The sequence below is a fragment of the Sinocyclocheilus rhinocerous genome, unplaced genomic scaffold (assembly GCF_001515625.1).
Source record: "Sinocyclocheilus rhinocerous isolate Xijiao unplaced genomic scaffold, SAMN03320098_v1.1 scaffold1615, whole genome shotgun sequence".
NCBI lineage: Eukaryota > Metazoa > Chordata > Actinopteri > Cypriniformes > Cyprinidae > Sinocyclocheilus > Sinocyclocheilus rhinocerous.
The window spans coordinates 389,356-401,000 of NW_015645292.1; the positions used below are offsets into that span (position 1 = coordinate 389,356).

At 36.1% G+C, this 11,645-nt stretch overlaps 1 protein-coding gene across 1 annotated transcript in view; it reads left to right on the top strand.

The window, feature by feature from the left end:
• Window positions 1-11,645, top strand: part of LOC107705867 (plexin-A1-like) — a 117,023-nt gene that overhangs the window by 51,003 nt on the left and 54,375 nt on the right. Inside the window, exons 4-5 of the mRNA XM_016509373.1 lie at window positions 7,110-7,261; window positions 7,513-7,546. Of these exons, the coding sequence (XP_016364859.1) occupies window positions 7,110-7,261; window positions 7,513-7,546 (186 nt within the window). The remainder of the gene's footprint in view (window positions 1-7,109; window positions 7,262-7,512; window positions 7,547-11,645) is intronic.

Genomic DNA, 11,645 nt, shown 5'->3' on the forward strand with positions numbered 1-11,645 from the left:
AAAACCTTGGGAGAAACCAGGCTCAGTCGGGGGCCAGTTCTCCTCTGGCCAGACCAAACCAGCATGCTGTGGTTTAATTCCAGACTGTTCTGCAGCGATTAGCGCTTAACACTTCAGGAGGGGTTACCATAGCAACCTGTTGGATTAGACCCTCACACACGCACACACACCTGTCCCCAAACACACACATTACTTGATAATTCGCATTACGTAGCATCTCAAGGACAGTGAGACATGAGAGAGATCACTGTATGTTCCCTACATAGACAGCATCCTAACTGAGGTAGAACCCCGTGAATGAGACACATGTGAAGCACATGAGAGATCTAACTCTAGTGGTTTCCAGTGTCACTACTGATGTGCTTCAGGAGCGCATCTCTGATGCTTTAAAATGCTGCCTATGTAGGGAGCAAATGCTCCATCACTATAGGTATGATTTGCCAATTTGTGCCAATATTAAAATATTAGTTTTCATATTTAGTAGTTTTAATAACAGCACTTTTACCAGTGATAGTTTTTTACTTTGTTTTTTATTTTTTGTTTTATTTTTTTATGCAGAGCAAATATGTATGACTTGCCAATTAGGGCCAATATTTAAGGCAAGGCAAGGCAAGTTTATTTGTATAGCACATTTCATACACAATGGTAATTCAAAGTGCTTTACATAAAAGAAAAGAAAAAAAAAATAATCACAACAATAAAACAAGGAATTTAAAAACATTGAAAATGATTAAAACAATTGATTTAAGAAGTTTAAAATGAATTTAAGAAAACGATTATACATAAAATATAGTGCAAACAGTTCGGACATCGCACAGTGCTCATTCAATAAATGCACAGCTAAACAGATGAGTTTTGAGTCTGCATTTAAATGTGACTAATGTTTTAGCACATCTGATCTCTTCTGGAAGCTGATTCCAACTGCGGAAAATGCTAACTTGATGGCATTGCATTTTGTCTCAACAGCAATATTTAGTGTTATTGTTCCTATTTAGTTGTACTTTAGCAGCTCTTGAACCTTGTTTATTTATTTATTTATTTAATGCAGTGCAACTGGCTCTATATGTATAATTTGCCAATTAGGGCTTTTAACAGATTTTATTTTATTTTATTTTATTTTTATGCAGAGAAAATAGCTCCATATATATGATTTGCCAGTAAGGGCCAATAATTACTGTAATTTCTTATATTTAATTTTACTATAACAGCACTTTTTATCTTGTTTTATTGATGAGGAGCATGAGTGGTAAATGATTTGATGTATTTGTGTGGGTTTGTGATGGCGGAGCAGATGGCGCAGGGATTTGAGGAATGCTGAAAGAGGAAATGTGCTGAACACCTGTGGAAGTGAATTAACATCTTCCTGTATGTTATGAGCCACTGCTGCTGCTTCCTGTCCGTGTGTGTGTGTGAGCATGTGTGTGAGTGTGAGTGTGTGTGTGAGTGTGTGTGTGAGCGTGTGTGTGAGCGTGAGCGTGTGCGTGAGTGTGAGCATGAGCTCACTCACTCACTCACAAACAAACAAAGTATAGTGGTGTACTTGTGGACCAACAGTTCACACTATATTTGATGCCACTTTCGCATAACACACACGTCTTTACATCTACACACACTCTCTCTTCCTGTGTTTGTGTTATTTGCGTCTCTGGTGGGTGTCTTGTATGTGTGTGTGCTGGGTGTGTGTGTGTTTTCCAGTGGTGTGTTTATCATGCAGCAGCACTAGACGGTGTGGCTTTGCATGTGTTTTTGTTTCTCTTTTAGTTTGATTAATATTTCATGAGAGTTTGTGTGCGGCTGAATGTGTGTTAAATTTAGTCAGCGCATGTTTAAAGTCAAAAGCATGAAGTCTACAGTCACTATGAAACCGCATCCGCAGCATCACAGTGTGAGATCACAGCCGTTAGTATCGCCACACCAACATCAGATCCAGTCAAAACCTCCTGCTTCCTAAAACCAGCAGATGAGCTCACCAGCACTGAGTTCAGGCCTGAAGTCTGGTGCACTTTGCATGCTTTTATAGCCAAGAGTTTCCCATTTCAGAACAGGCTGTCTGACCCACAGTTCACCATTTTATGTGACGTTTAGAGCTGCGTTTGTCTGAAATAGGTGAAGTTGCATGCAGTAATTATGTTTGTTATCCTCACCCGGTTCAGACTGACACAAAAGAGCCGCCGCATCTGTAGAAAAACGCCGGATTGAGCACTTTTGGTTTGAAGCCTAAATCACGTTAACCTGCTAAACACACGACACAAGCTGGAATAACACTGACCTCTGCATCTAACAGCGTTAGTTTAGCATCACTGATATACTGTTATAATTTTGTTAATATTTAATATTTTATTTTCTCATTTTCTAATTTTTCATTTAAATTTCAGGTTTAGTAATTTTTTACTAATTTTTTACTAAATAATTTTTTTATGTCTATAAGGTTCTTAAGTTCAATATATATTTTTTTGGTTTTTAGTCATTTTAGTACTTCAACTTAAATTAAAATTAGAACTTTTTTCTTTGCAACTACCTGAAATATAATATAAGGTTATTTTGAATATTTTATTTCAGTTAATGTTTATTCTATTTCAAGAAGTGAAAATGTTTTTATGGTTTTAGTTTTAGTTAATGATAATAGCCCTGTCGTGTTCCCATGAGTGCACGTCTAGAGCAGATACTGCTGTGTTTCTCATCCGGAGTGGTGTTTATTTGACTTGCTGTAGTTCTGGAAAGCACAGCTCCGTCAGTGTCACGTCTGTGAAAGTGAGCATCATCTGGAAACCATCAGATTCTCTTTTATGCATATAAACACATGAAACATGTCACACAGCAGATTCACATGCATTTGAAATCATAAATATTGCACGTTTATCTTATCTAATTTTTGGGACGTATTGCGGACTATTGGATTAATTAATTGGATTAGATTGTATTTATTGCAACTAATAGTTGCCATGGTAGCATTTCTCAGTTTAACTTACACTAAACATTTAATACTTAACATGTACTAAAATAATACAAACTAAAACTGAAAATAAATAGATAGATAGATAAATAAATAAAAACTATATAGATGTATTTAAAAATGAAAATACTAAAATTAAAATAAAAAATACAGAAATAAAAACTAATTAAAAAAAACTATATAGACATTTAAAGAAAAAGAAAAATGAATTAAAAAAAACTATATAGATGCATTTAAAGAAAATAAACACACTAAATTTTTTACTAAAATTAAAATGAAATTGGAAAATACAAAAATAAAAACAGAAAAAACAAACAAACAAGCTTTTACTTGAATTAAAATGAAAACGGAAAATATAAAAATAAAAACTAATAACACTATATATACATATTTAAAGAAAAACAACAAAAATACTGAAACGGTACTAAAATGAAAATGGAAAATATAAAAATAAAAACTTATTCAAATAAACTATATAGACATTTAAAGATAAACAAAAACAAAAATACTAAAACTTTTACTAAAATTAAAATGAAAATTGAAAAGATAGATAAAAACAATAAAAAAAACTATTAAACTATATAACTATGCTATATTACTAAAACGTTTACTAAAATGAAAATGGAAAATATAAAAATAAAAACTAATTCAAAATATTAATAAAACCTACTATAGTATCCAGAGGTATTCTCTGGCAGACACTCCTTTTCCCAGAACATGAAAGTTCCCATGATTCATTTCTATTGTTTCGATCAGTTCCTTAAGGAAGAGCTGTTTATACACGTCACCTCCCTTCCAGAAATGCGTTGACCTGATGGCATCAGATGGTAATACCATGGTATTTTGAGATATAATCCTCAGAATCATTAATAAAAATAGCTGATTATCATTTAGTTGTGTCTCTGCTCTTATTTTATAGTCTGTTAAACTTTGTTTACATTCAGTTTCCACATTTTTTTTAAAGAAGAGCATTGCACAAAATTCGTTCATTAATTATAGATTAATCCATTACCTTATTCATTTAATTTGTCTTATTAAAATATAATTGTATTTTAATTTTATTTAATTTTATTTTAATCTTAATTGAACATGTAATTTTGGCAAGATTTCAAAAGGTTGAGATGATCAGAATGACGGTACTAACCAAGTTTGTTAACTTGTAGACCAGAAAGGAGATTTGATTCCGATCTGCTGTCTCTTGGCAGCAGAATATATTTTTCATCTAATTAGTGTAATTTGATTAATGCAGCCATGAGACACAAAGTGGCTGAACCTCTCTGCCTTCATTGAAATGTTGTTCACTTCCTTTTTGACCCCAAGAACTTCCTTCCAGACACCCCTAGAGCGCTGTTAATTACTCACACACACACACACGCACACACACACACACACAAACGCACACACGTGTGGATCGATACACACTTCACTCTTAATTGGCGGTGCTGACGTTGGCTTGCGGTCGCTCTGATGAACCTCTAAACACTCGCTGTGAGTTCAGTCGCTGTTCACCGGATTCACTTTCGACACACATGCCGCGTCCAGGGGTCGATGCCCCTGCTGTTACCGTGGCAACAGGCCAGACCGCAGCTGCAGCATCTGTTTCCCACCTGGTTGCCTGGTGACCACCCAGCTTGAAAATGGAAAATATAAAAATAAAAACTAATTCAAAATATTAATAAAACCTACTATAGTATCTTAAAGATACTAAAATAACACTGTTGTGTTGCAGCATGATCCCAGGCGGCTTGTTTTAATATTCTCTTGCATTGGCTCTGTAATGGCAATAAAACTCAATTCGATGTGTGTATTGCTCATTCATGTATGCTCAGTGTGTAAGTGATTTTATGTGGTTTGAGATGAAATGTTGCTATGTTAACAGGCTCAGTGCATTACAGATACTCTATCCTCATATCACAGAAGCGTGTGTTTGCAGCAGAGCGATTACGGCGTCTCCGTCAGAGATGCTGCTCCGTTAATGCTGCATGTTTATTGAGAGCAATAGAAGTGATGGATGTGTTCAAGGCCAGACCGCAGCTGCAGCATCTGTTTCCCACCTGGTTGCCTGGTGACCACCCAGCTGTCAACACACCGCTGCCACATGCCACAGCTGAGTGTGTGTGTGTGTGTGTGTGTGTGTGTGTGTGTGTCCTGTTGCTCCACGCTGTAAGTTCCTACTCAGACTGTGCCCTAGATAAACTTAGTATCACAACACCACTGAATTATTCGCATCTCTTTCTGCTTTGTGTCTAACCATCAGAGTGAATAAACCCATTACAGATACTCTATCCTCATATCACAGAAGCGTGTGTTTGCAGCAGAGCGATTACGGCGTCTCCGTCAGAGATGCTGCTCAGTTAATGCTGCATGTTTATTGAGAGCAATAGAAGTGATGGATGTGTTCAACATGCAAGAACAGCACCCTTCCCCCGGGTCTCATTACATTCATACACTCATATATGCTCACTGTATCTGAATGAGAAGTCTGTCATCATTCACTCGTGTGTCGATCCAAACCTGTGTGACTGTGTTTCTAATGTGGATCACAAATAGAGACGTTCGTAGTGAATAACGGCTTACATTTGACCCTGTGCTTCACAGAAATCTGTGCTATAATATATACTACTGTTCTAAAGTTTTGGATTTTTTTTTTTTTAAAGAAGTCTCTTCTGCTCACCAAGGCTGTATGTATTTGAGCAAAAATACATAAAAAAAATTTGAAATATTATTACTATTTAAAACAGCTGTGTTCTATGTGATTATCTGTTAAACTGTAATTTATTTCTGTGATGCGCAGCTGTATTTTCAGCATCATTACTCCAGTCTTCAGTGTCACATGATCTTCAGAAATCATTCTTAATATGCTGATTTGCTGCTTCCTGTTGCTCCACACGTTACTGTACACTCAGTGTTACTGAGACGGGTTGTGTTTCCTTTACAGCGGTTTGACTGTGAATTCACTAGTCATTTAGATTACATTTTTTAACATTCAAAATCCTTCAATTTAATTAGATTTATATAGATTAAAAGTTATATTATTTTTTAAATGTGTTAAATTTATTTATTTTTATTTACAGTTTTTTAATTTTTTATTTGTTTATTTTATAATCTTTTTTTATAATTTGACGATATGCATTTTTTTATTTGTTTATTTATTTGTAAATAAATATAATATAATTTAATATAAATATAATTTAATTTAGAGATAGATCCTTTACTTATGTAATCATGTTTAAGGAAACTGTGATGCATTTTATTTTTCAGGATTCACAGATGAATAGAAAGTTCAAAAGAACAGCATTTATTTGAAATAGAAATATTTTGTAACATTATAAATGTCTTTACTGTCACTTTTGATCAATTTAATGCATCCTTACTGAATAAAAATGTTATTTTCTTTAAAAAAAATCTTACTGACCTCAAACTTTTGAACAGTAGTGTGTGAAAGATTATTACAATTTAAATGTATATATATTTTTTTAAAAAGCAATTTATTGAAATTTTTCAGTCTCTGTTTTCCTGTATATTCTGCTAAATATCTTCACATTTAAAGGTCCCTTTATCTAAAGTTGTGGTCTATGTTTTCTTGTTTTTGCTAAATGTTTCTTCATTGCTGTCTCTGCTTGTAAAAGTCAAGAGTGCTAATTGGTTCGTTAAAACAGAGTTTGCAGTTTGAATGAATCACAATGATTAATAATGGAAATTCTTTGGCATTTCATGGAGAGCCAGTGATTCCAGATGACCTTTGTGAACGGCTGTGTGTGTGAAGACGTTTAGTTGTAGTCATCATGTCAAGCGAGGTGTGTTTATAAATGGATTGTGTGTGATTGGTGCAGTAAGCCTGTATGAATGTGGTGTAATAGTTGCGTCTGTCTTCATGGTATGATTCAATTAGCGGCTAATGCATCTAATCCTCTTGTAGTGGTTCGGAGTGATTGATGCTGAATGAGGGATTTGATCCCGGCGGTGCAGGTCCGCTCGCGATTCTCTCCTGAGAGACGCAGACACAGATGATTATATTCGCAGCGATTGTTGTCCTGACGCTCTGATGGCATTACTGTAATGATGTTTGTGTTTTCACATGATGAAAGCGTTTGGTCTGGTTTTATGGGATATTAATGAGATGCTAATGGTCTTGCCGTGGCTTGTGTTTTGTCAGATTCTGATTAATTCGGTGAGTCCGTCCAGGCCGGCGCTGCTGTACGAGAGCGTCCCGGTGAGCGAGGGCAGTCCGGTGCTGCGGGACACGCTGTTCAGCCCAGACCTGCAGTTCATCTACACACTCACCGACAGACAGGTGAGCTCACTGACCTCACACGCTTCACAGCGCTGCCTTTGAAAGCGTTTGGTCTGGTTTTATGGGATATTAATGAGATGCTAATGGTCTTGCCGTGGCTTGTGTTTTGTCAGATTCTGATTAATTCGGTGAGTCCGTCCAGGCCGGCGCTGCTGTACGAGAGCGTCCCGGTGAGCGAGGGCAGTCCGGTGCTGCGGGACACGCTGTTCAGCCCAGACCTGCAGTTCATCTACACACTCACCGACAGACAGGTGAGCTCACTGACTTTTACAACATTAAAAATGATGATTTTCAACACGGTATTGCAATTCATGAGAAAATGTGTTTAATCTCCATGAAAATGTCAATGCAAAAAAAAAAAAAACTAAAAACTAAAAACAGGATGCATGAGGGTTATGCATAATCCATTGATTCCAGCTGTGGTTGTGCTGCACGAAGGGTTTGCAAAAGCTCATCATGCAACCAAAAGTTTTCATGCAACTATTTCACATCAATGCACACTGAGCAATGATCACTTCAGACAGACGCGTCCTGGTGTCTCTTGTTGACATTATGCATTTTTATTAATTATATGCTAATGTGGGTACCTGAACATTACTCAGACAGACATCATGTGATAAACTGCATGATTTTATATTAGTTTTTTTCTGAGCATGACCATGACAAGACATGTTATCGGTTGCTTGCTTTTTTGCTATTTTTGTAGCTTCATCCACAGTGAAATCCAGATATCTTTATTCTTCATAATAAACACTTTCTGCTGTATTAATAAAATTCATTATAATTAATTCATCAATCAACCTCTATATATAGTATATATTTAGTGTGCACAGTATATACTGTGTGTGTGTGTGTATATATATATATATATATATATATATATACAGTAGTCAACATTTGAACTCTCTCACACATGTAGGATGTACAGTGAGAGATCAATAAGATGATGTACATTACAGTGTCATCTGATCTGATTATTTATGAGTTATTGTATTGATTCACACACACACACACACACACACACAGACACACACACACACACCTCTGTAATGCAGCTGTGTGTGTATCTGCTCTATACGTCACATGAGACTCCATCGATCGGCTGTTGAACATTCACTCCTGGATCCCGATAAAACATCACGGCTGGACACATAATCAATAATAAATATCACAAACTCGTGATATTATGTGAGGTGTGACGTTTAAAGTTAGGCTTTTTTGATGTAATATATAATCATGTGTTGCTTTACTCTTAATATTCCATGTTTGTCTCACATTCTGTGAAGGATAATAAAACAGACTCTGAATTCTGATTGGCTGAGCCACACACATGCGTTTGCACATGCCCAATCATGTGAGTTTGGGGCGGGGCTATCAGTTTAACTGACCAATGAGAGATAGAGGGAGTTTGATATGGAGAAACCCATTTAAAAACTAATTCCTGCACTTCTGTTTGGTGATGCTAGTAAAGCAGAAATATCACACTGCCACTTTAAAGGACTTTTTTAATGATTTTGACATTTTATGTGTGTGTTTGAGACAAGATAATGATGTCTCCCGAAAGAATATGCCTGCAAAATAAAAGAAGTCGTTCTTTATTCCCTGTCTCTTTGTGTTCCGTCAGTTTCTATTTTTCCCGTTTCTACACTTTTCTTCGCAGGATAATGAAAACGGCAGGCGGAGAGTATGAGGCGCCGCTCGGCAAAAGTTCCATTTAAAGCCCTGACAGATAATTTAGCATTAGCCCCTTGTTCTCCAGTACTTAATTAAAAAGTGTCTGATAGCCTGTCTCCCGGGCGAACCACTGCGCAATAGGACGCCGTCCAGATGAAACCAGATGATAGTCACATCTGAATGACACTTGAACGGATATCAAACTCAAAACTCCCTCCTCAGTCACTGCAGCTTAAACTAGGAGGCAAAACAACCTGTCGTCATGGCGATGACATCACAGCTCATTAACATTTGACCGGCCACATTTGCATATCAGAATCTTGAGCGAATTCCAAACGGAAGTGAGCATCCCTAGGAGTGTGTTCTTTGAAGGGCGCAGGGCATTACTGTCTTATTTACTATGAAACTTTTTCAAACTAAACTTGCTTACACTACCGTCTTAAATCATATTTCTATATGTGACGAAAAATATTTTGAATTACATTAAAATAAAGATGATTTTATTTAGACTATTCTACTTACGTTTGTATGTGAAGTCGAAATCAACCCCAACTTTGCTTTAAAATGCATCGCAAGATCTCCTAACCGAAGATCACATGATCACAAACGGAAATCACTTCCGTGAAGAAACCATCGCATGTTCCTTTCGCTAACAGACTTCTGGAAGGGCTCTTCGTGAAGCCATTCAGTTGTTCACTTTCGTTTGGAACGTCCCTACAAATATGCAGGTGTGTGAAATATGCAGGTGTGTGGAGGTTAGCGAATCAGATCAGAGTCATTTGCATATAGAAGTCTTAAAGATGCAGTGCAAAAGACCTTGACAGACATTATAAATGGAGAATGAAATAAATGATAGAAGTGTAGAATGTGGGCTCTTCATTGGATGATTGAATGAAAGAGTTGTGGTTTAATACAGAGGAGCTGTGATGGAGGTTATCACATGGAGTGTGTGTTTAAGCTCATGTGTTTTAAAGTCTTAACCTTTTTGTTCTGTCTAATCAAATCATTGATCATCTGGAGTAAAGTTAATCCCATAAACCTTTATATCAGCAGCCAGTGAATCATCCAGTCTTACTGCAATTAAGAACTTCAGCTGTGTGTGTGTGTGGTTCAGTATTGATCGTGTGTGTGTGTGTAGAGTCTGTATTAAAAGCCTCTTGATTGGTTGAGATGTTTTTACTAAAACACACTGACAGTAATGGAAGAGAGAGGGAAGGTTTTCTCTCATTTCTGCATTAGGGGCCGTTCACACAGCACACGTTCTTCTAGTATGTACACGCGCCAGATGGACTTAGTTTTCACACTGGATCAGTGTTAGTTTAAATGTACCAATGAAATCAATCAAGATGCAGGATTTACCAAAAAAAATAAAATCTTTACAATTTTATGCAATGACACCTAAAAGTATTTGAAATGCATTTAAATTCCTTTGTGACGGAACAAACTACTTCTCCCATAAAACATTGCGAATTGTAATTGAATAAAAAGTGCTAATACAATATAAAACTATTGATTTTATAGTCATTTTCTGTAAAAAAAAAAAAATTAATATTTATTGCAAAGTATACACTGTTAAAAGTTTGGGATTGGTAAGAGTATTTATTTCTTTATTTATTATGTCTCTTCCACTCACCAAGACTGCATTTGTTTGATCAAAATTACTGTAAAGGCAGTAATACTGTTAAATCTGATTAGAATTTAAAACAGCTGTTTTCTATGTGAATATCTGTTAAAATTTAATTTATTTCTGTGATGCGCAGCTGTATTTTCAGCATCATTACTGCAGTCTTCAGTGTCACATGATCTTCAGAAATCATTCTAATATGCTGATTTGCTGCTCAAGAAACATTTCTGATTATTATCAATGTTGAAAACAGTTGTGCTGCACAATATTTTTGTGGAAACTGTGATACATTTTATTTTTCAGGATTCACAGATGAATAGAAAGTTCAAAAGAACAGCATTTATATAGAATAGAAATAATTTGTAACGTTATACATGTCTTTACTGTCACTTTTGATCAATTTAATGCATCCTTGATTGATAAAAAAAACAACAACAATTTTTGAGCGGTATTGTGCTTGTATGTACTTATTCATGTTTATTTTCAAATATATATATTTTGTATGTTGACTGTAAAAGTTTGTAAATACACTCCAACACAATCATTTCCCACATCACCTGATAGCTGAGTTTGTTTTGTCTGAGATATTTGTGTTTTTGTGTTGTGTATGTTACACACACGCCTCATCACTGTGTCTCATATTTGATTGACATTTGAAGCCTGAGGCTCTGAGTTTTTCCTCATCTCTCAGAATGTGTGCGTTTGTGTTTTTACACACACTATCATCAGGTGTTGTAGTGTGTGTCATTTATCTTGAATTCATTTGCGTCAGTTATGGCTGCAGGCTGCAGTTTAACACACTGAATATCAGATGAATGGTGCTGGCGGCTGCTCACGAGTGTGTGTGTTACATGATGAGTTTCACCGTGTATTAAAATGACAAATTAATATTGAACATGCATCAAATGGTGTTGCCTTTATTGCATGTTAATTTCCTTTGCTCTTTTACGCTGTATGTTTTCACACACACACTGACGGGCTGCATATGGTCAACTTGTTTCACTGAGCGGCTCTTGTGCCCCCCACACACACACACACACACACACTCACTCTCACTCACACACACACACACACACACACACACTCACTCACTCACTCAC